At 48.3% G+C, this 25,819-nt stretch overlaps 1 protein-coding gene across 3 annotated transcripts in view; it reads right to left on the bottom strand.

Moving 5' to 3' along the window:
* The window catches only part of PTDSS2 (phosphatidylserine synthase 2), a 149,024-nt gene that overhangs the window by 12,611 nt on the left and 110,594 nt on the right, over positions 1–25,819 (bottom strand). For all 3 annotated transcript variants that reach the window (XM_068261000.1, XM_068261001.1, XM_068261002.1), the window contains 3 exons: positions 25,643–25,761; positions 15,163–15,277; positions 9,327–9,472 (listed from right to left, as the gene is read on the bottom strand). In XM_068261000.1, coding sequence (XP_068117101.1) covers positions 9,327–9,472; positions 15,163–15,277; positions 25,643–25,761 — 380 coding nt within the window. The remainder of the gene's footprint in view (positions 1–9,326; positions 9,473–15,162; positions 15,278–25,642; positions 25,762–25,819) is intronic.

The following is a 25,819-nucleotide window of genomic DNA, read 5'->3' as shown; positions in this document are numbered from 1 at the left end:
ACCTATGGGATCCTGAGCCTTCCCTCAACATAGGCAAGCATCTACTTTTTCTTTTAGGTGGCTTTAATTTTACTTTAAAGAAAACCTAAAGATGAAAGAGACGGTAAAGAAAAATAAATTCCTAACCTTGATAATATACAGTACTGTGAAAAGGTTTCAGGCAGGTGTGAAAAAATGCTGTAAACCAAGAATGCTTTCAAAAATGGAATGTTAATCAGTTATGTTCATCAATCAACAAAATGCAGTGAATGACCGTAAGAGAAATCTAAATCAAATCAATATTTGGTGTGACCACCCTTTGCCTTCAAAACAGCATCAATTCTTGAAGGAACTCCGCTAGGAAGTTGTTGCAAATATCTTGGAGAATTAACCACAGATGTTCAGTGGCTATAGGCTTCCTCACATCCTCCTGTCTCTTCATGTAATCCCAGATAGAGATGGCCCGAACGGTTCGCCGGCGAACGGTAACCGCCAAACTTCCGTGGTTCGCGATCGCGGAGAACCGCAAACTTTTTCGGAAGTTCGATCCACCCCTATACTACATCATTAGGGTCAACTTTGACCCTCTACATCGCAGTCAGCAGGCACATTGTACCCAATCAGGCTACACTCCGTCAGGCATTTCACTCATTCGTGTGCCTGCAGTAATTAGAGAAGGGAGAGCTGCTGCAGACATAGGGTAAGCTTAGTTCGGCTCTTGTAGGCTTGTTAGCTTGCTCCTTGCTGATTCTTATTGCTAAAAAAGCACCCCTCAACAGCTCTTGTGAGAGCTAATCTTGTTCATTTTTTTTTATTTTTTGTGTGGCCCACTTGCATTATATACAGCCCTGTCAGTCAGTTGCAGCTGGCCTTTGGTCCCTTGGTGGTAATTCCTACTGTGCCACTGCCAGGCCCAGCACATTCAGTGACTACCTGTGTGTGTGACAGGAAGCTGCACATTTGTAATCCCAATCACTGCACCTGTTCACTGTTCAGTGCACCTACCTACCTACCTACGTGAGCGCACGCATGGTTAATACCACCAGTTATTGCACCTGTTCACGGAACCTGTGTGTGTGTGTGACAGCTGCACATTTGTAATACCAATCACTGCAGTGCAAACCTGTAACCTGTTCAGCGCACCTACATGACCACAAGCAGTGTAATATACCACCAGTCACTGCACCTGTTCACAGTACCTGTGTGTGACAGCTGCACATTTGTAATACCAATCACTGCAGTGCATACCTGTAACCTGTTCAGCGCACCTACATGACCACACGCAGTGTAATATACCACCAGTCACTGCACCTGTTCACAGTATCTGTGTGTGACAGCTCCACATTTGTAATACCAATCCCTGCATACATGTTCACTGCCCCTGTGTGACCGCACGTTGTATAGTATACCAGTCCGTGCATACCTGTTAACGGGACCTGTGTGACAGCTGCACATTGTATTGTAATACCAGTCACTGCATACCTTTCACTGCACCTGTGCGTCTGCACATTGTATTAGTCAAGTCAGTGCATACCCCCCCCCCCCCCCCCCGATGTGGACAAAACAGGCAGAGGGAGAGGCAGGCCACCCGGCAAGTCTGTTCGAGGTCGTGCTGACGTGATTTCATGCGGCCCTAGACCAAAGTACAGTGCTCAGAAGAAGGCACGTCCCATCAACTCCCAAGATTGTCAGGATGTGGTTGACTATTTAACATAGAACACCTCATCTTCCGCAGCCACCAGCGCTACTCCAAGTACCACATCCGCTACATTTGACACTTCATAGGAGTTATTTGGTGGGGAAATCACTGATTCAGAGCCATTATTGTTAAAACAAGATGAAAGCGCTAAGCAAGTTACACCACCTCATATGTCTGAGTTAGGCGACACTATGGACGTAAGGTGTGAGGAGGAGGATGATGAAGTACCTGCTGTTGGTGCAGTTTTGGAGGTGTTTGATACAAGCGAAGCTGGGGAGGATGATTATGATGAAACGGATGGCACGTGGGTTCCCAATAGAGGAGATGACCAAGGGGACAGTTCAGAGGTGGAGTTAGAGAGGAGTAGGGGGAGACAAGTTCCTGAAAGAAGCAGGGGGAGCTCGTCAGAAACAGCTGGTGGCAGTGTCCGGCGCCATGTATCGCCACCTATGGCCAGCCAGCCAACATGCCCTTCAACGTCAGCTGCTGACGTCACCATAGTGCCCATACCCCAGGGTGGCTCAGCGGTGTGGAATTTTTTTGTGTGTGTATGCCACAGATCAGAGCAATGCAATCTGTACTCTCTGCCACCAAATACTGAGCCGTGGAAAGGCCAACACCCACGTAGGGACAACTGCTTTACAAAGGCACATGGAGAAAAGGCACAAACTGCAATGGGAAGACCACCTCAGCAAAAGCAGCACACAAAAGAAAAGCTACCCTCCTTCTCTTCCTCCTTCAGGTGCATCATCTTCAGCCGCTTTCTCCCTTGCTCCTTCACAATCACAGCCAACCTCCTCCACTCCGCCTTTCACCTTGAGCGGCTCCTGCTCCTCTGCCCACAGCAGCAGCCAGGTGTCCGTGAGGGAAATCTTTGAGCGGAAGAAGCCAATGTCTGCCAGTCACCCCCTTGCCTGGCGTCTCACAGCTGGCTTGGCGGAACTGTTATCCCACCAGCTGTTACCATACCAGCTGGTGGACTCTGAGGCTTTCCGAAAATTTGTGGCCAAACTGTACTTTGAAGTAGAAAGGCAAGTGGTGTCATCTCTGGCACACAGCGTTGGGTCAAGGGTACATCTGACCACGGATTCCTGGTATGCCAAGCACGGTCAGGGCAGGTACATTGCTTACACAGCCCATTGGGTCATCCTGGTGACCGATGGCAAGCAGGGAGTACGTGGCTGTGCAGCGGACCTAGTGATGACACCTCCACGGCTTGCAGGCAGGCCTGCAGCCACCTCCTCTCCTTCTCCACCTACTACATCCTCTTCGGCTATAGTCCTCCTCCTCCTCGGCTGAGTGGCAGCGCACACTCAGCACACAGCATCTCTGCCTGCAGGCTGCTTGACTGCCACCATCAACAGGGTCCACCAGGACTCCAGGCGGATTCCGATAATTTTTCTGGTGCGAGTACATGCCTACTTAATTTTTCTGGCTGCACTGCAGCTGCAACAAGAAAACAAAAAGGCATGTACATGTGTCAATTCCCCTTTGTGATCGTTTCCTTGCCGCGGTGAAGGGGCTTGCGTATCACAATAAAGCAATGACCACCGACTATATGAGTGTGTTGTGGTTGGGGGGCACACCTGACTCAAGAAGATAGATAATAAGGTCGTTGCTTCATTGTGGACAGACCAAATTCGATCGGCTGGACACTCTGTCACTGTTGTTCTGTCATTCAGCTGAAAACCGCCATCGCCTGCACTCTGGCCATGGTGCACACCAGTCCAGCATGGCCGTCACTACACAAACAGCTGTTTGCGGTGCGTTACACAGTGAGTTTGGTCTGTCAGTGTGAAGCAGTACACTAATTACACTCCCTGATTGATGTATACACATGCAAGATGTTTTAAAGCACTTTAGGTCTCCAATTTAGCAATCAAATGTGATTTCAGCCCTTAAACCGCTGCTGTGCGTCAAATCCTGATTTTTCCCCGGGACTTTTGACGTGTATCCCACTTTGCCATTGCGGTTCGTGGAAGTTCGCAAATTTTTGCGGAAGTTCGCGTTCGCGGACCGAAAATCGGAGGTTCGAGCCATCTCTAATCCCAGACACACTCGATGTTGAGATCAGGGCTCTGTGGTGGCCATACCATCACTTCCAGGACTTCTTTAAAAATGAAGATACTTTTTAATGGCTTTGGCTGTATGTTTCGGGTCGTGGTCCTGCTGCAGATTAAATAAGTACCCTATCGTATGTCTCCCTGATGGTATTGCATGATGGATAAGCATCAGCCATTATTTCTCAGCATTGAGAACCAAATCCTGACCAAATCTCAAACTCCATTTGCAGAATTGCAGCCCCAAACGTTCAAGGAACCTCCACCATAATTCACTGTTGCCTGCAGACACTCATTGTACTGCTCTCCAGCCTTCCAAAGCACAAAATGCCTTCTGCTACAGGCAAATATTGCAAATTTTGACTCATCAGTCCAGAGCACCTACTGCCATTTTTCTACACTCCCTTTCCTATGGTTTTGTGCATACTTGAATCGCTTGGCCTTGTTTCCACGACAGAGGTATGGCTTTTTGGCTGCAACTCTTCCATGAAGATCATTCTGACCAGACTTCTCCGGACAGTAGATGCGTTTACCTGGGTGAGTCCCACTGGTTTCTGACATTTCTTAGTTGATGGCACTGCCCGACATCTTCCGATTTCAAAGGGTAATAATCTTGATGTGTCATCTGCTGCACTAAGTTTCCTTGGCTGACCACTGCGTCTACAATCTTTGTGCTTCTTCATAAGAGCTTGAACAGTATATCTTGAAACTGCAGTCTGCTTTGAAATCTTTGTCTGGGGGAGACCTTGATGATGTAGTATTGACTTGATTTATATTTTACAATTGTTCGCTCACTATGCATTTTGTAAATTGACAATAATCAATCACTATTTATATTTCTTAAAACATTCTTTGTTTACAGCATTTTGTCACAACTGCCTAAAACTTTGCACAGTATTGTAAAAGCCTCCAGACACCACCAGGCTCCTTATGGCGTACTGCTCCCCCAACTTTTCTTACCGATACAGCCCCCCCATTCGGAGTTCCAACTGCGTGCCCGCTCTATACACACTTCCAAGGGGCAAAAAGAAGGAAAAAAGGCCAGACACAATAAGGAGCCTGGAGGTTTCTTAAGAGCTTAGATATAGAGGTTTAAGTCATCGAGTGTAGTGGTTAAAGTGGATCCGAGATGAAAAACTAACTATAAGGCTCCCTGCACACTGCAAATCCGATTTACGATTCCGATTTGCAATTCCGATTTTCCCTGGATGCTATAAAAAAAAAATGCAGAAAAAACCGCAGCATGCAGTACCGATTAAAAATCGAAATCACATGTAGTGTGCAGGGAGCCTAACAAGTAACTAAAGTTTAGATAGTTTACACAGCAAACAGGAAGCTGCAAACAGCTTCAACAGTATATGATTATTTCTTCCTGTCATACAAGGAGGGAAGCCATGTTCTGTTTGTCATCATTACACACAGGCAAGCTGATCTGCATCTCTTCCCCTCAACCTGTGAAAACTTCTCTCCTCCTCCCCTCTGCCTCTGAAATCTCTGGCTAGTAACAACCTCCTCCTCCTGCCCAGACTGAGCTCCCATAAGCCCTTGCTACTAAGGCTCAGAGAATTACTCATCACTCAGTGGGAGATGACCCTCCCAGACTCCTTGTTCATTGTCATGGGCGACTTTAACAAGGCTAACCTTCGCAGGGAGCTGCCACGGTTCCACCAGCATGTAGCCTGCCCCACCAGGAACACTAGCACTCTTGACCACTGCTACACGGTTCTGAGAGAGGCTTACAAGGCTATCCCCTGGGCTGCACTGGGTTCCTCCGACCATTGCCTCATCCACCTGGTCCCCACCCACAGGAGACGACTGGAATCAGCAAAGCCGGTGCTAAAGTCCACTAAAGTGTGGTCACTTGAGGCAAAGAACCAACTCCAGGCCTGCTTTGACAGCACGAATTGGAAAGCCCTGGAATCTCCAAACCTGGACGAGTGGGCGGACACTGTCACTTCCTACATAAGATTCTGCGAGGAATCCTGCATTCCCTCTAAGTCCTTCAAAATCTACCCAAATAACAAACCTTGGTTTTCTAACCGGCTACGACAGCTGTGGAAGCGCAAAGAAGCTGCCCACAAGTCTGGCTCCCTAGAGGACTTCAGAACAGCCAGGACCTCCCTCAGCAAGGAACTGAGAGCAGCAAAACGGGAGTATGCGGAGAGGTTGAGACAGAACCTCAGCTCAAACGACCCAAGGGCTGTCTGGAAAGGGCTCAAGTTGGCCACAAACTACAAGCCTCCCCCCCAACATGCCACACCAAGCATTGAGCTAGCCGAGGAACTAAGTGACTTCTATTGCCGGTTCGAAGACCCAACGGAACTGCAGCGGCATCCTACACACACTGCCCCCCTCTCTGGAAGCCCGAGCTCTCCCACCCCAGCAGTAAGCGAGGCTGTGGTCCTGCGCCACCTGTCGATGCTGAATGCAAGGAAAGCCTCAGGCCCTGATGGTGTGTCCCCAGCCTGCCTGAAAACCTGCTCACGGCAGCTGGCTCCCATCCTTACTCCCATATACTCCAAGTCCCTAAATGAAGGCAAGGTCCCTACATGTTTTAAAAAATCCACCATTATCCCTGTCCCCAAAAAGCAAGGTGTCATGGACATTAATAATTTCAGACCAGTGGCCCTCACATCCGTTGTCATGAAGATCTTTGAGAAAGTGATCCTATCCTTTCTTAAGGACTCCACACTGCACCAACTGGACCCGTTTCAATTTGCGTACAGAGCAAATAGATCCACTGACGACGCGATCAACATCTGCCTGGAGTACATCACGGACCACCTGGACAGACCAGACTCATATGCCAGAATGCTCCTTCTGGACTTCAGCTCGGCCTTCAATACCATCAGCCCCTGGATACTGCATAACAACCTTGTAGACCTTGACGTTCACCCCACCCTTCGCTGCTGGATCATGGACTTCCTAACAGGCAGGTCCCAAATTGTTAAGCTGGGCAACATCTCGTCCAGGCCAAGAACTACTAGCACTGGAGCCCCTCAAGGCTGTGTCCTGTCACCTTTCCTGTTCTCGCTCTATACCAACAATTGTATATCCATGACCAACTCCGTTAAGGTAATCAAATTCGCCGACGATACCACCATTGGTGGCCTCATTAACAAGAACGACGAGCGGGCTTACAGACAGGAAGTGGACAGGATCTGCCACTGGTGCCAGGAGAACAAGCTGGTTCTCAACACTACCAAAACTGTTGAGATGCTCATTGACTTCAGAAGGCAGAGCACCAGCCCCGGCCCGATCTACATAGATGCATCCGAAGTTGAAAGAGTACCCAACGTTCGCCTCCTGGGCACAACAATCTCAGATGACCTGAACTGGAAGGCGAACACTACCTTAACCCAAAAGAAGGCCCAGCAGAGGCTGTTCTTCCTGCGTCAATTAAAGAAGTTCGGCATGGCCCAAGAACTTCTTAAGTCCTTCTACTCTGCCACTATCGAGTCGGTCCTCTGCTCCTCCATCCTCGTCTGGTACTCTGGTGCCTCGGCCGGTGACAGATACAAACTACAGAGGGTCATCAGAACAGCGGAGAGAATAATTGGGAAGCCCCTCCCCCCACTGGAGCTCAGTCACAACTCCAGGATGGGCTCCAGAGCAAAGAAGATTGCCAATGATCCATCACATCCAGGTCATCGTTTCTTTACACGGCTACCATTGGGCCGGAGGTTTCGCGCTATCCACACCAAAACAACGAGACAGAGACACTTTCTTCCCCACAGCAGTGAGACTCTTAAACTCCGACTAAGCCCCCCCCCCCCCCCCCCCCTCCCCAATGTTGCACCTTTCTTTCTAGCTGCTGAGCCCATGTTGCTGAAAGTGTTACCTTTAATTTTATTTTAATTTTATGTAAAAGGTCTGTTCTTTTTTGTCCCTCATTGTTACTTATCTTTTGTTCTCTTTGCACTGTTACTGTTACGGCTACCAATGCAACGTCTGCCTTTATCTCGCACTGTCCTTTTCTCACTGTCTTTCTACTGCTGCAATTCAATGCTATTGCCAAATTTTCTGTTTTTGTGCCTGTTTTGTTGCTAAAACCAATTCCGGGCACGACCCAGTCGTGCTTGGCGAAATAAAAGGATTCTGATTCTGAATTAAAATATATATATATATATATATATATATAGTATTTGGCTTGAGAAATGTCCTATAAAGTATATGAAAAGGAACACAATTATGCAATGAGTAAAAGTTTATCTAGGATCCACTTTAAGCTGTCTCTGACACAGGAGACCTCTGTTCAAAGCTCAGCTCAGCGAGCACCTATTTAGTAGGAGTTCTTAGGCAAGACTCCCTAACACGGCTACTGCCTACTGAGTGCGCTCTAGTGGCTGCCTCGCAAGCGCTTTGAGTCAGACAGGAAAAAAGTGCTATAAAAATACATGCGTTGTTATGCTTGATATAAATTTGCATTCTTAATGTGTATCTGAGGGGGAAAAAAATATGACGTGTTGTGGTGGGGACGCTCCTGCCACATCCCACCACAATGCAAGAAATGACAAACAGAGTGCGCCGACAGTATCATATGCAAAGTGCTCCCTCCCCCAGTGATGTCCCCCCTTAGGAGAAATACGTGACTGGGAACTCTGTCGGTCGGCGTTTACACCACGTGCATCGCCTATAGACTTCCATTACCCCAAGCACTGTGCGTTAAGCCCGGTACTTGCTGTAAAACGCCGTTGCCTTTGCACAGGCTCGATTACTTTCAGCATGCCGCAAGGGTCTACAATACAGGTCTCCATAGACTTTCCTTGCTTTTGCGGCCCCTTGTGGCAAAATAGGGTGATGCAACGCAGGTTTACCCTGATAGTGTAAAAGGGGCCTTAGGAGGGCTCTTTGGTCTCTTTATACCCCATATAACATTCTAGCAGTGTTGAGCCCCCAGGAGGTAACTGCGTACTGTGCAATTCATTACAATGTTATACAAGTATTATTAGTGATTTTGAGAATTTTTCTCTGCTTTATTTCCAAAGGTGGATATTTTTGATATACACTGGTGGTGTGTAATGGGAGATAATGTATAGCATTTTGTAGTACTTTATTACCATCCAGCCTGTTATCCTACTTTAGCTAAGAACTGCTGTCAGGCTGTTCCAGTATAGTTGGTGATTGATGAATGAAAGAGGATTACTTACTGGAAGGTTTGGATTACTGCATAGTTACATAGCTAATTAGGTTGGAAAAGCATCACACCTCCATCAAGGGAAACTTCTCACCAGACAGAAAATTAATGAAACTTATGGGGGCCTTATGGGCAAAATGCCTGCTAGATTGCACCACATTGTTGGAATCTATGCTTATCTATATTGCAATAATACAGCATATTCAGCTGCTTTGAAAATGGGCACTTGTAACTTTTTTGGTGTGTGTTAATAAAGTTTATCTGTTTTGAACGGACCTCACTTTTTTGTGTGTGTGGGGACCCCCCTGAAATTTGTGTTGCAATGAGTGGGTGTAGTGACCACCCTGGGATTGCCCTTCCCTCCACCTGTATGTTTCTTACACAAGGCGCACAATACAGTCTGATGAAAGTCACAAGGAATTGTAAGATTACGACTGTTACAGAAACTTACAGGTCATCCATGAAGTCATAGATTTCTCTCATGGCCACGCCTCCCACATTCACAAAAAAGACCAGCCGCAGTAAGACCAAGTAGTGTTCTGGAGGCATCCACAGGACAAATTTGAGGTAAAATGTGTTTAGTTCTGCCAATAAAAACTGAACAACAAAATAATGGTTAATAATGGTGGCTTACTGTTTGCCACCATTGCAATTATTATATTGACTAATCAATAAGTTCAGATACCAAATAAAAAGTAACAGTTGTCTCAGGCATAAGTGGATCTTAAAGGGCAACACCAATTATGAATACAGACCTGTGAAACGTTACGGCACATTTTCAATTAAAATGATCTTGTAGTGAGAAAAACGTGGAGGCTGCTATACTTATTTCCCTTTAAAAAGGATACCTAACCCGAGGCAAATCTAGGCACAGTACAGTGAGCACAGAGGTATGTTTGTGCTGGACCCACATACCTCTGTGCAGTGTCTGTGAATGGCTAGGAGAGTAGTAACAGCATGGTGGCGTACTGGTTAGCATTCTTGCTGGATCACCAGTTTGAATCCCAGCAAGGGCACTATCTGCAAGGAGTTTGTATGTTCTCCCAGTGTCTGCCTGGGTTTCCTTCAGTTACTAGTTTCCTCCCACATCCCAAAAACATCTAGATAAGTTACTTGGCTCCCCCCTAAAAATTAGCCCAAGACTACAAGGCACATACATATACAACTACAGTTGAGATTAGATTGGGAGCCCCTCTGACGGACAGTTAAGTGACAAGGCAATATACAATGTACAGCATTGCAGAAAATTTTGGCGCTATATAAATATAATATTCAATTAAAAAAAGCAAGTGCTGGAAACTTGTCACCCAATATCCATAATTTTACACACACAAAAACATCACGTTAGCTGCATCCCTTATGTTTTCTAGTGTTCTCCAACCTTCGATCAACAACCCCACCGTGTGATCACAGCACCATCCAAAACTATCCTGTGGGGGGTGAACATGGACTGAGCACATGCCAGTGTCAGCTGAACACTGAAACACCAATTTTACAGTATCACTACAAAACAAGAAAAAGCATCACAGCAGCTCCATCTAGTGACCAAAATAAAGAATACATGTTCAGGAGATGATTGCACTAGCAAACCAAGCATAAAATACCAGTTGCATTAAAATGCCACCATGTACAAGAATACAAAAAATAATGGGTGGAAAGATTTCTATGCACTACCTAATGTTACTCCAAGGGAGCCAAAACTATCAGCACCAGGTAGTGGCACAACAGCCTGAGCTCCAAAGCTTTACACAAACACCTCAACAGGAAAGGAACCTGCTACCTGCATCAAGGAGCCATTTGCAAAACCCTCTGCAATAATAAAGGGTAGACCTGTGGTGAGTACATCACCAAAGTAGTATCAGGGTTGGTTTTGCCCAGCTAATACCTAGTGTGGCACATAGAAGAGCGGAAGGAACCTTGCAGTGCTAGGGTACGCGGTTGAAATCTGGGCTAAGACACTATTTGCATGGGGCTTGTAAGAGTTTGTATGTTCTCCTTATGTCTGTGTGGTTTCCTCCCATGTCCCAAAAACATACAGATAGGTTAATTCTGGTCTCTCAGTTACAGGTTTTACCCCTAAATATCTGAAGTGGTGAGCAAGCTTTTCTTACAGCAAAATCTACTGATAGATTTGCTCTAGCAAAACTTAAAGTGAACCTGAGGTGAAAAACTGATGAAATAAACAATTGTAACTCCTCAAAATGATTTATCTTTTGAAGATCTCCCCCAGTTTTATTTTATATTTAAAAACATAAAAAGTAAGTTTAATGTTTTGTTGTCTCTGCTCAATGACACAGTCTTTCCATGTCCCAGAGCTCAAATATAATTGACCTTTTTTATCTATCCCCTGCTCTCAGAAGCTGTTCTCTGTCAGGAAAGATATTTATGGCTGCAATTCCTCCTCAGTGAGGATTAGGCAGTTAATTCTATGTAAATACACATGTCCATCTCACATCACCTCAAGTACACTAAGGAATTCAGAAGAAGCCACTGCTGACATCCTTATATATTACTTGTATGGATGTAGTGCGAATCCTCTGCAAACACATCAGAAGTCCTGTTTCTGCTTTATGCTGGCTGTGGGTGCTCCACTGACGAGACTAAAACCAAAATGATCTGCACATGGCCAAACAGCCTGGCAGCCTCTATAATCCATCTATAGGGACCCCGAGACGAGAAGTGCCTCAGGTACCATACTTACCTGGTGCTTCCTTAAAGCGGAATATAACCCTGCATTTCAACTTTGCTCTAAAACATTATTTACAGCATATTATATGCAAAAAGCATTTTTTTTTACTAGACCAGCATTGGAAGGGTTACACAGAGCTTTCAAGTTCCTGGAGATTTCTGCAGACGCATCCGAAGCTGAAATAGATACATTTTGTTTACATAAATGTATCTAAGTGTTGAATGTGACTCATCTCTCTGACTGAGCTGGAGGACAGCCAAAGTGTATAACATTCAACACTTAGATACATTTATGTAAACAAAATGTATCTATTTCAGCTTCGGATGCGTCTGCAGAAATCTCCAGGAACTTGAAAGCTCTGTGTAACCCTTCCAATGCTGGTCTAGTAAAAAAAAAAAAAATGCTGGTTGCATATAATATACTGTAAATAATGTTTTAGAGCAAAATTGAAATGCAGAGTTATATTCTGCTTTAAGCCCTGTTAGGGTGACTCATGCCTCGCCATCTCCCTGGGTGGCTCCGGGCCCCGGTAATCCATCCTGAGAGCCTGGTCAAGTCGCGCATGCGCACCTGAACACTACCATCCCTGAGATCGTGCTGCGCAGTCATAGAACGGTACCAGTGGCAGGAAAACTCACCTGGTCACCCAGGGAGATGGCGAGGGACAAGCGGCCCTAACGAGGCTTAACCTCCCTGGCGGTTTATTTATTTTGCCAGGGAGGCTGCAATGTGGTTTTTTTTAAATTAAAAAAAAAATATTTCATGCAGCCAACTGAAAGTTGGCTCCCTGAAAGCCCACTAGAGGGCGCTCCGGAAGCGTACTTTCGATCGCCTCCGGCAATCGAAAGTAACAAGATAGGCCGCAATGAGCGGCCTATCTTGTTTCGCTTTCCTCGTCGCCATGGCGACGAGCGGAGTGACGTCATGGACGTCAGTCGACGTCCTGACGTCAGAGCCGCCCGATCCAGCCCCTAGCGCCGGCCGGAACTGTTTGTTCCGGCTGCGCTGGGCTCGGGCGGCTGGGGGGACCCTCTTTCGCCGCTGCACGCGGCGGATCGCCGCGGAGCGGCGGCGATCGGGCAGCACACGCGGCTGGCAAAGTGCCGGCTGCATGTGCTGCTTTTTTCAGAACGAAAATCGGCCCAGCAGGGCCTGAGCGGCGACCTCCGGCGGCATACCCCGAGCTCAGCTCGGGATTACCGCCAAGGAGGTTAAAGGAGAACTGTAGAGAGAGGTGTATGTAGGCTGCCATATTTATTTTCATTTAAGCAATAGCAGTTACCTGGCTATCCTGCTGATCCTCTGCCTCCAATACTTTCAGCCATAGCCCCTGAACAAGCATGCAGCAGATCAGGTGTTTCTGACAATTTTGACAGATATGACACAATGAGCTGCATGCTTGTTTCTGGTGTGTTTCAGACACTTCTACAGCCAAATAGATCAACAGGGCTGCCAGGCAACTGGTATTGCTGAGGCGCCTCTTGTCTCAGGTACACTTTAAGGTTACCTTTACAGCACACCTAAGTTGAAGATAGATAAGGTAAGCAAAGAAGTATGTTAATGCTGGATCTACATACCTCTGTGCGGTGTCCGTTCCTCTGTAAGAGGAGGAAATGGGAGGGTGATAGGAAGTTACTTTGCAACAAGCTTGCCTCTTCCTAAAAATGTAACTTTAGCCAGAAGTCACATTTTTCAAGGTGTAACAAGGACTGGAGGGGAACAAGGAGAGGAACAGACAATGCACAGTATATGGGTCTAGCTTGAACATAGCTCTGTGCATACCTTGGGTCACTTTAACCTTCTGGGGACTGCGTAATGTAAACGCTACGCCGCACTTGTGGCTGTCTAAACCTGATGCGGCGTAAGATTTACGCCACCTGCCGTTACCAACACAATCGTGCGCACCCGAGAGGGGAGATTAAGCTGTCATATGACAGTTGACATCTCCCCTCAGTGAGAGCTTGCCAGCGGATCGTAGTGATCACTAACAGAGCAGCGGCGGTCTGAGGGGAAGAAGAGGATCCACTCACCTTCCTGACGTTCCCCCTCCGCTCTGGCCGGCATCCCCCTTCGCTCTGACGTAAGTGTCGGGTCCCGGCTTGAAGACGTCATCAAGCTGCGACCAGGAACTTAATAGCAGTGCGAGCGAGAATGCCGGCCAGAGTGAAGGGGGCTAGAGCTGCTCATCGCTGGAGTCTGGGAGGTGAGTAAAGGCTGCTGCTAATACTGGGGACAACAGACTACACAGGGACATCATGCCCACCCATCAATGCTGGGGATCCGGCTGCCTGAACCCCCCCCCCCCCCAAATGTGCAGCCCCAGCTGGGACTGTTCGCATATTTACGCTGTAGCGGATCATGTTATTCTATTTCTCTGCATGCAGGCTTTAAATTGATGTCTATGTCCAGTCGCCATTGCAGTTCACACACAAAGCGTGCACTATGCAATATGCAGTGTAAATCCAGCCTAAAAACGTGAACACAAGCAATTTTTCTGCAATTTTGTTTCCAGTTGCGGTTTTAGGAGCCTGTTTAGTAGTTGTCCCAGCTTGCAGCACCACAATCCTTGCCTTGACAGGATGAGAGCATGTTCTATTCACTTTAAAGGGGTTCTGTTGAGGTTTTAAAAAACTATTTCTATCGGCCCCCTGCAGCTGGAATGTCCAGCGTTATCCTCCGCCACCGGCACCGCTGTAATTATTTGTCCAACTAGACGAATAGAAGTGCAGCTGCGTGCTCACTCCCGCGCGCGTCCGCTTACTACGCAGGCGCAGTACAGGGACACTTGGTACTGCGCAGTAAGCTTCCACTGACGCACGCGCTCGCTCCTGCGCACGGCCTCGGAGCCGCACTTCTATTTGTCTAGTTAGACGAATAATTACACTGGTGCCGGTGGCGGGGAACATGCATCGGAAGAGGATGGCACGGGACATTCCAGCTGCAGCTGTAATTGGCAGTTTTGGTTTTTTAAAACATCAACAGAACCCCTTTAAAGTAAATCAGACACTAGGCATATTCATACTTACCTGGGGCTTCCTCTAGCCCCATGAGGTGCAATCGCTCCTTCAACGTCCTTGCCAGCGTCTCGGTTGTCCTGGAATCAGCCCCAGTATTCGGGCCGGTCATACTCTTCTGTGTGACAGTCCCGAGGGAGGGAGCGTGGCAGAGCCACACGTGCGCAAAAAGCGCATGACCGGCCAGATTACCAGGGCTGATTCCAGGACATGAGGACAACCGAGCCGCCGGCGAGGACGGTGAAAGAGCAATCGCACCTCATAGGATCCACATTTACTTGCATGGATAGTTCAGCTGGGTGTTTTTCTGCTCTTCAAACTGCCAATGTAAACTCAGCCTGGTACTTTATCTTATACGGCAGAACAAACAGCAATTCACAATACTTTCTACTCTCCATCAATGCTGAATTGTTCTGATTTCAGTCAGAACTAGTTTTCAACATGGCCTGCAGTAAATTGTTCTGACTTCTTCTCTGTCGCTCCATCCCTTTGTTCTAGTAAGGAATTTGGAGACAAGAGCTTGGATGTCTGCCCGTCATTGTCAAAAGTCGGACAGAGATTTCATTATAAAAGTCTATACTTACTACAAATATAATGCCACAGACAGCCAGCCATCGTCTCAAACTTGAAGCCGGCTTCCACTCAAACTTTACCCAGCTGTAGGGTGTGAACTGGAACGCAATTCTCTTCATTTTGCCCCTAAAATTAAAAAAAGAAAGTGTGGTGAAAATGCCATAGATGGACTTAAAGGGTGTCTAAAAAAAAGATACTCACCTAAGGAGAGGGAAGTCGCTGGTTCCAATAGAGCCTCCCTGCTCCTCTTTCTCCCCTGTTAGTAATCTCGGACTGACGGGTCAGAGACTGCTCTCTGCGGCAGGCCTCAGCAGTCTTTAAAAAGCCCGAGTGCTCCCTAAGACGGGCCGCTCCGTACTGCGCATGCGCAAGCACACTCGCACAGTACAGAGCTGCCTGTCTTCAGGAGTACTCAGGCTCCCAAAGCCTACCGCGGCAGGGGATTTGAACGGGGGATGCTGGGCTGGAACGCTGGAACCGTTAGAGGAACGGGAAGGCTCTATAGGACCCAGAGCATTCTCTCTCCTTAGGAGAGTATGGGTTTTTTTTTTTTTTTTTTATATAATTGCTTCAGACTCACTAAATATCACACATTGCTCCCATGTGGTCACACATTTCATAGAGTTTATTTTAAATGGCTTTTGGGCCTTCCCACATAGCATGTGTTTCAGATTTTTGTAGCGCAAGCGTTTTACCAATTCTAAGGACACTGTGATTAACTTAGTAATCACAGTACCCTGTACAGAGTAGTGCAATCTGTTTTTGACCCAATCGCAAATGTAGTGCCTGCTGCATTCTTCTTGCGTTTGCAATTGGGTTAAATGAATGAGAGTTATTGCAAATCACATAGCTATGCTATTTGATTTGCTATGCGATCTCCCATTTGAAAAACTTTTTTTTACGTCTGGAATTGTAATTGCACCCACTGTAATTGCAGCGAGCTTGAAAAGTGGAAATTACGATTCAGTGTTGAAAGGCCCATAATGTACAGTAAATTTGTCTTTAGAGATGAATGGAAGCTACTATGGCTAAGCAGCATAAGACCAGGAACCCACTAAGGCGTTTTGGAAACGGTTTTAGGATCACTGACTATTCCCAAAAACTCTCTACCAATGAAAGTAAGTGAGGGGGAACCCATTAGTCTGATTGCGATCAGGGGTTACTAGCAAATGCAGGACATGCAGTATTGTGAGCATGTTACTGCTCAATGCAAAGCATATAAGCCATGCATCGCTTTGGGGGCCCGAGTAATTACATTTAAAATAAAACTTGAAATACTTACCCGATGTCTTCATTTCCTTCTTCTGTCCGTCGCTCCACCCCCTAAAGGAAGAGGTCACAGGGGCTTCTCTGACTGGTCCTGGAGAAACACCCATGACCTCTTCCTTTGGGGGGCTGGGCTACGGACTGAAGAAGGACGCCGGGTAAGTATTATAAAGTCATATTAAAAAAACAAAATGCAAATTGGAAGCACTGGGGAATTGCAATCACCCTAGGAATCGCTGCACACAGCGCTGCGGCGATTTTAAAGCGTTGCATTGATTCCTAGTAGGTTCCAGGCCTGACACTTATTGGCTGCAATGCTAATGTTGAACATAAGCAAGGCAGCAGACATGGACTCTGCAGATGGGCAAGTGCAATTATGTCCAACACCCTCAGCAAGATCTGACCTTTGATAGATTCTGCACACCCCCATTTATCCCAAAAGTTCTTTTTTTTCTGGTGTTTATATATAGCTGCACAAAAATGACGGACCTGTTAGCACAGCCCAAAAGTTGTAATGTGAGCCTGGAAAGGGCGGTTTCCGGGCATTTTGATGCCCCAGTCAAGGCAACCCCAATCTTATGAATAGGAAAATTGTCGTTTGCATTAAATAAGTTATGTAAGTTATGCAGGCACCAATAACAATTTGTTGTTTCTCAAAACAAGTTTTTAAAGGATAAACAAATTATTACCAGGACAGAACACCTTACTGGCCTAAAATGACGTGCCCAACCATTTCTATAAATTGTTATGAGAACTGTGTTTTATAAAAAAAACAACATACTGTTTATGTACAGCCTGTGCTTTTAAAGAATAATGTCCTGGAAATCCAGAAAAGTTGCAACAATCAATACATACCGAATCTAAAACAATTGCAGTTTAAAGTGAACCTCCAGACTAAAAATCTACTCAGCAGCACTGAAAAGGCTTGGTGTTTCTTTTACAGCTTCACAGCATCAGAATTGTTTTTCATACCCAAGCCTAATTTTTAGCTGCTTAGAAGCCAAGCTCCGCCCCATCAAATAAATCTGCCCGGGCATTTTTCCCCTGATGCTGTGCAAAGCATGATGGGATTTCTGATGTTGTTCTCATTGCCTAGCAGCTGGGAGGGGTGATCAGGACACAGGATAGTTGGAACTGTGTCCCATGCTCCCTGTCACCTCCTTTCAACCAGAAAGATGGCTGCCCTCATGAAATCACAAACCTTTGCCTCTTCTTTTAAAACAGGGTGGGTACGAGATTATATTACCTACCTTTTTAATTAACATAACTAATATAACTTAATGACAGTATGTTTGTTTAGGCTGAAGTACCTCTTTAATAAGAAAATTACCAGCTGCCACATCGCTGCTATGCAATTCAAATCTTCTACCCGGAGTGCTAAAGTGTTAAAAATGACCTTCCATCCCTTTCTAAATGGAACTAGTAATGCTGCACATAAAAATTACATAAATCATAGCACGCTAAGAAAAGCATTTGTGGTGCCTCCTGCACTCATCACCTTCTAGCCATCTGCCTGGTTTGCTTATACCTAAAAACTGCCCTAGGCCAGGTGAACACTATAATCTTTTGTCATCTAATAATCGTTATTAATAAAAGACAGTGGAGATGATCAATTCGATTTATAGTCTTAAAATTTTTTTTTAGAGAATTGTTTATTAAATATCATGTGATCAATTTGTAACTCTCTGATCACTCAAGGTTATGTCTTACCTTAGCTTCCTGTTTGGGCCTAAACAGGAAGAAAAGTCTGCCCTTATCATATGACTGCAGCCAGCCATTGAAAGACTTGCAAATCAATCACCTGATGAAGTAGATTACAGGCCTTGCTATGAAATCTTTTCCTGAAGCATTCTTGTAGTATAAACTATAATGTTGATCAATAAGTCAGCGTTGCTATTAGGGAAAGCTGTAGTAGCAGTATATTATTTGTAAATTAACCCCTAGTGTGCTGGGATGTGTGCTGGCAATTTACTAAAGAGGTCCTCTAGCTAGCAGGAGATAAGCTGGTGAATTTTTGCTATAAGTATGAGAGATGCTAACAAACAATAAGTTAGGCTAGGTTTGTTATGTGGCTCTTGATACACGTTTGCAGTGGTGCTCACCGCCAGGTCGTGATCACGCTTACGCGTGGATTCACGACCATTTTGACGCATTCCGCCTCGGACACGCTAAGCCGTGAATAGATTTTCAACCACGAAAATCTGCTTCGGCTTCGCGTGAATGCGGACAGAAATCCGCATTCACGCTCGTGAACCCGGCGCTGAAGTCGTGGTTAGCGGAAATGCGTCAAACTATGCGGAAGTGACACATTGCAGGCCAATCAGAGGGCCCCAGCCAGGCCCTAGCAACCAATCACAGGAGGGGAGCTATGCCCTCCCCTCCTGAATATAAAGCGGCGGCCATGATGGAAAAGCTCTGTCCTTGCTAGACTGTGGTGCTGAGAGGATTATCTCCAGGCCATTGTTGTTTGAGCAAGTGCATTTATTGTGTTAAAAACAAAGCGGTTTTTTTTGCTAACACTGCTCTTATACTGTACACAGTTAGCTAGTCAGTGAGTGATTGCTGTAGTTAGTTGTAGTCAGTGTAGTGGGAGTGTGGGAGTCTAGTGATTATTTAACTGTGTGTAGTGCAGGCAGGTTCAGTGCTGCAGTGTAGTCAGTGTAGTGGGAGTGGGGATTATCTGTGTGTAGTGCAGGCAGGCAGGTTAGTGCAGCTGCAGTGTTCACTTGTATATTCCAGTGACAGTTATACACTTGTACTATTTGCAGGCAGCCAGTCACACCGCCGGCACCGCCACTCTCTGCCAGCGCTGTTCATTCATTCTGTCAGTGACCTTGTGCCATGCCCAGTGCCCACTGCTCGCTCGCTGGCATATAAGCATCTCATTACACAGTGTGACATCCTTGTGTGCCCATTGCATCCTTCAGTGACCTTGTTGTATATCCAGTGCCCACTGCTGTGCCCACTGCATCCTTCAGTGACCTTTTACTGTGCCCACTGCATCCTTCAGTGACCTAGTTGTATACCCAGTGCCCACTGCTGTGCCCACTGCATCCTTCAGTGACCTTGTACTGTGCCCACTGCTGCATCCTTCAGTGACCTAGTTGTATATCCAGTGCCCACTGCATCCTTCAGTGACCTTGTACTGTGCCCACTGCATCCTTCAGTGCCGTTGTACTGTGCCTGGTGCATCCTTCAGTGACCTTGTACTGTGCCCACTGCATCCAGTGATTCATTACTAGCAACATGTCTGGCAGGGTTTCGCGGGGTGAGAGGAAAGGGAGTTCAATTGCCTCAGCCACTTCTGGGACTGCTCCACGTCCAGGGAGAGGACGCCCAGCTGTATGTGGTCGTGATGCAGCAGAAAGGGGGGCAGCAAAGCCTGGGCCGAGTCAGCGGACGCCATTGTCCAAATATTTTAAAGTTTCTGGTCCCCGTGTGGTGGTTGAGCAAATGGAACCTGACGTACTCATGGACATCATGACTTCCTCCCAGACCTCTACTGTGAGCACCACTCCCAGCAGCAGCAGTAGCAGCAGCCAACGTCCCACGCTTGTTGTGACATCCACCCCAGCACCCACTGGTCAGCAGCCCTCCCAGGATGACAGCGTTCTGTCCCTCAGTCCGGCATCTGGGAACCTGCTGATGCAAGAAGCTCAGGACTTACTGGGGACTGATGTGGCAGAGATTGAGATCGGGCCACAATCACAAGCGTTGTTGAGTTCTGGTGATGAAGAAGAGGGGTCTGTGTCTGGGGATGTAGGGACAGAAGAGGAGGCGGGTGAGTCAGAGGAAGAGCTGGATTATGATGATGCTGCTGCTGATGACGACGTTGTGGACCCTAACTATGTGCAGCCTGCTGAGTCCGTGGAAGAATGGTCAGAGGCAGAGCAGGATGACGAGTCACCTCGGCCTAGGCAAGGATATCGCCATTTGTCAGGCAGGGGCATCGGCAGCAGTGGGCGTGGAGGAAGTAGACAGGACACTGCTTCAGCCGGCACCACCACCATGCAACCTCCGGCAACTACTACCACACATTGTTCCGCTGCACCCTCTGCTAGTGGGGGCCGCAGTAAATTAAAGTCACCAGTGTGGGATTGCTTTGATGAATGTACTGATGACAAAAGGTATGCGGTGTGCAGGTTATGCAGCAAAAGATTGAGCCGTGGGAAAAGTCAGAGCAAGATGGGTACCTCATCCCTCCAGGGCCACCTGAGAAGCCGCCATTGCCGCGAGTATGCGGAGTTTAAGAGGAAGCAGGCACTGCTGGCAGGGGTTCCTGAGAGCAGAAGGCCCACCAGCGCAGCAGCATCATCCCTCCCTCAGGGTCATGAATCCCCCACAGCAGCAGCAGTAGTAGCACGCAAGCGCTCTTCCACCTCGGCTACTCAGGACACAGACATTGAGGCTGGCAGCCAGTGTTCGTCTTTCTCCTCTGTCTCCCCTGCATCCCAGCGTCGTCAGACCCTGCTGAGCGACACCTTTCAGTGTCTGACCAAGCCTCTGCCTCCAAGCCACAGGCGGATCCGCAAACTAAATGGCTTGCTGGCCCGGGCCATGGCATCACAGCTGCTTCCCTACTCCCTGGTGCAGGAGGGAAGCACCATGCGGACGCTGCTCCAAGTCGCCACTATTTCAGCAGGAGCGCGATCCCAGCACTCCACAAGTTTGCGGTGGAAAACGTGGCCCGTTCCCTGGACTACTCTGTGGGCAAGCGGGTCCACGTGACCATGGACTCGTGGAGTAGCAGATTTTGGACAGGTCGCTACCTGTCCTTTACGGCCCACTGGGTGACACTGATGGAAGGGAGGGAGGACAAAAGCGCATCAGCCCAGCTAGTGGTGCCACCACGCGGGATCAGGGGGGATGCAGAAGGGTCCTGTCACGACACTCCCTCTGCACCCGGAAAGCAAGCCTGCCTCGGCAGCAGCAGCGCCAAGCCTCGGCACTGCCAAGCCCTTTTAAAATTGGTGACCCTGGGGAAGGAGAGGCTTACGGCCACCAACGTCCTGGCCGCCCTCAGGAAGCAGGAGCGGAGGTGGCTGACCCCCAGAGGCCTGGAAGTGGGGTATGTGGCAGCCGATAACGGGGCCAACCTGGTGGCAGCAGTGCAGCAGGGAAACCTCCAGCACATCCCCTGCTTGGCCCACGTGCTCAATCTTGTGGTGCAGCGCTTCTTGCGCACCTACCAGGGGATGAGCGAGCTGCTGCAGGATGCCCGGGCGGTGGTACGCTTTTTCCGCCTGTCAGCCACTGCCTCTGCACTCTTGTCCACCTTACAGCAGCAGTATGGAAGGCCACAACACCGGATGATCATCGACATGCTAGTTCGCTGGAATTCGACTCTGGCCATGTTGGAGCGGCTGTGTCAGCACAGGCTGGCTCTTAGGGCCTACATGCTAGACCCAAGTGTCCCCAGCAACCAGCAAGTCCCCATGATTACTGCCACTCAGTGGACACTGATGCAGCAAGTATGCCTGGTGCTGAGTCCCTTCCTGGAGGCAACCAAGATGGTCAGTGAGGAGCGGGCCTCTGTGTGCCAGTGGGTACCCTTGGTTTGTCTACTGGAGCAGGCAATGGACAATTTAATTGAGCGTGGGGATGAAGCCCTGAGGCAGTTGGAAGAACAGGAGCAGATGGCAGCACAGTCCAGCTCAGAGGAGGGCACACAGCAGGTGGTGGAAGAGTTGGAGGTCCCTAACCTGAATGAGGAGGAGGAGCAGAGTGCAGCAGGCGTTGTACGTGGATGGCGGTTTGAGGAGGACAACGACATGGCACAGGAAGAGGGCAGGCATGCGTTATGGGACAATGGCGAGGACGAGGAAGATCTTGCTGGCAGGGCCCACTTGTTTCCCATGGCTGTGCACATTGCGCTGCCTTTGCAGGGACCCCCGGGTTGATCCAGATGTGTTCAAGGGAGGACATCTGGATTACCTTGATGCTTGATCCCCGTCTGAAGGGGAAGCTGGGAGACTTAAAGGGAAGGTCCAAGCAAAAAAAAAAAACGAGATTCACTTACCTGGAGCTTCTACCAGCCCCATGCAGCCATCCTGTGCCCTCGTAGTCACTCACTGCTGCTCCAGTCCCCCGCTGGCAGCTTTCTGACCTCGGAGGTCAGGGCCAAATTGCGTACAATTTTTACACATTCCCGCTAGTGCAGAAACATTAACACATACATTTTTACGCGTTAGTGGTGAAACGCGTAAATTTTTGTTCCTGCACTAGCTGGAATGCGTAAAAATGTATGCAATGTGGCCCTGACCTCCGAGGTCAGAAAGCTGCCAGCGGGGGACTGGAGCAGCAGTGAGTGACTACAAGGGCACAGGATGGCTACATGGGGCTGGTAGAAGCCTCAGGTAAGTGAATCTCATTTTTTTTTTTTTGCTTGAACCTTCCCTTTAATGACGCCATCCACCACCGAGCAACGCACAAGGGAGTTGAAGGAGGCCCTTGTGCGCAGACTACTGGAAGCATTCCCCCAGCCGTCCACCCCCACTGTAACTGCTCTGCCAAGTAAGCAAGAGGTACCCGCCATTGCCACTAGCAGCACAACAACAACCACCAGCACCAGCAACTGGCGCCCCGGAGACCTGAAGAGCCTAAGCAAGAGCCTGTATGCAGTGCAGCAGCCCAGAACAGAGGTGCCCGCCACAGCATCCACCACCAACCAGCACAAGCAACGACTGACCACCATGGTGTCTGACTATATGGGGTCATCCAGCGGGCTCAATGACACCGACAGCCCCGTGGACCCCTTGGAGTACTGGGTCAAGAGACTGGACATCTGGAGCGAGCTTTCCCAGTACGCCCTGGAACTCCTATCCTGCTCTCCTTCCAGTGTCCTCTCAGAGAGATGCTTTAGTGCGGCCGGTGGCGTGGTCACAGAGAAGCGCTCTCGGCTCTCCCACGCCTCTGTGGACAAACTCACCTTCCTGAAAATCAACCAGGCTTGGGTGGAAGGTGAGTTCCTGGCCCCTATTGTCGGACACAGGGGGACATGAAGTGGCTGCTGCATGTGCTGTTGTTAACTATGCCTGCCTTTATAAAGACAGTTACTACCTGCCTAGTGCCTACCTTGGTTAATTTTTTGGTGTTCTGGTACTACTACCAGTAAGTTGCCATGGTCCTCCTGAGCTGCTGAATTGACCGCCCGCTTTGTCCTCCTGACTCAGTCGCTACTACACACTGCGTTCACACTGCCCGTTCACACTGCCCGGGTCACTGGGTGCATTTAATTTTTTGGCCAGCACTATGACGCTGTGCTACTACTACTACCACCACTATGTTGCCATGGTCCTTCTGTGCTGCTGAACTGACCGCCCGCAATGTCCTCCTCCTCCTGACTCAGTCGCTTCCACCAATGTACTCTGTCTGCGTTCACACTGCCCGGGTCACCGGGTGCATTTAATTTTTTGGCCAGCACTATGACGCTGTGCTGCTACTACTACCACCAGTATGTTGCCATGGTCCTTCTGTGCTGCTGCTGCTGCTGAACTGAACGCCCGCTTTGTCCTCCTCCTCCTCCTCCTGACTCAGTCGTTACCACGGTACCACCAATGCACTCTGTCTGCGTTATCACTGCCCGAGTCACCGGGTGCATTTAATTTTTTGGCCAGCACTATGACACTGTGCTACTACTACTACCACCAGTATGTTGGCATGGTCCTTCTGTGCTGCTGCTGAACTGACCGCCCGCATTGTCCTCCTCCTCCTGACTCAGTCGCTTCCACCAATGTACTCTGTCTGCGTTCACACTGCCCGGGTCACCGGGTGCATTTAATTTTTTGGCCAGCACTATGACGCTGTGCTGCTACTACTACCACCAGTATGTTGCCATGGTCCTTCTGTGCTGCTGCTGAACTGAACGCCCGCTTTGTCCTCCTCCTCCTTCTGACTCAGTCGTTACCACGGTACCACCAATGCACTCTGTCTGCGTTATCACTGCCCGAGTCACCGGGTGCATTTAATTTTTTGGCCAGCACTATGACACTGTGCTACTACTACTACCACCAGTATGTTGGCATGGTCCTTCTGTGCTGCTGCTGCTGAACTGACCGCCCGCATTGTCCTCCTCCTCCTGACTGACTCGGTCGCTTCCCGCTGTTGCACTCTGCGTTCACACTGCCCGGGTCACTGGGTGCATTTAATTTTTTGGCCAGCACTATGACGCTGTGCTGCTACTACTACCACCAGTATGTTGCCATGGTCCTTCTGTGCTGCTGCTGCTGCTGAACGCCCGCTTTGTCCTCCTCCTCCTCCTGACTCAGTCGCTACCACGGTACCACCAATGCACTCTGTCTGCGTTATCACTGCCCGGGTCACCGGGTGCATTTAATTTTTTGGCCAGTACTATGACACTGTGCTACTACTACTACCACCAGTATGTTGGCATGGTCCTTCTGTGCTGCTGCTGCTGAACTGACCGCCCGCATTATCCTCCTCCTCCCGACTCAGTCGCTTCCCGCTGCTGCACTCTGCGTTCACACTGCCCGGGTCACCGGGTGCATTTAATTTTTTGGCCAGCACTATGACGCTGTGCTGCTACTACTACCACCAGTATGTTGCCATGGTCCTTCTGTGCTGCTGAATTGACCGCCCGCATAGTCCTTCTCCTGACTCAGTCGCTACCACCACTGCACTCTGCGTTCACACTTCCCGTGTCCACTGACAACTCTGCTGCGATGTCATTGCTAATTGCTGCAAAAAAAAAAAAAATTACAAAAACCTCTCTGGGGCCTTTTTGGCGTCAGCCACTCATCCTCCTCCAGCGGTACCTTTGCCGCCAAGTGCCATTGGAACTCGCCTTCACCTCTTTGATTGCTTAACGCGTATATCCCTTTTTAAAACCACGTATTACCAATTAATCGCCCCATTTACAGTGGTGATTTGTCTTTAAAAGCCATTAAAAAAAAAAAATTGGGGGGGGAATTTTTTATGTTGAAGTTATGTTGCCCCTTATCACCTCGATAATCCATGCAATTTGGGGGATTGTAGCATGTATGGGGGCTTTGTTATTAACGTTATGGTGTGATTACGCCATTCACGGCAGAAAATCCGCGTGGTTGCGTGGACGCGGACGAAAATCCACATGCGGCGGGGCCGAATGCGGATTTTTTTTTGCAACCACGCGGATTGCCGAATTCGTGGATGAGGCACATCCGAGCATCCCTGCACGTTTGTCTCCGTTCCAGCTTTTAATAACTTATAAGTATGCATGCCACAAACCTGTAGGTTGGAATGTTCCACAGACCCTGCCATTTATATGGTTTCATTGACAGCCATTTCAGGGCCTTCATACCACAGTAAATTCCTAATCCATTGCAAATCAGAACATCCATTATCCACTGTAAGAGACAAAGAATGCAATAAGAATCACAGAAGACATATCATACTAAAGCAAGT

The sequence above is a fragment of the Hyperolius riggenbachi genome, chromosome 11, assembly GCF_040937935.1.
Source record: "Hyperolius riggenbachi isolate aHypRig1 chromosome 11, aHypRig1.pri, whole genome shotgun sequence".
Taxonomy (NCBI): Eukaryota; Metazoa; Chordata; class Amphibia; order Anura; family Hyperoliidae; genus Hyperolius; species Hyperolius riggenbachi.
This window is presented reverse-complemented; position numbering and strand designations above follow the sequence as displayed.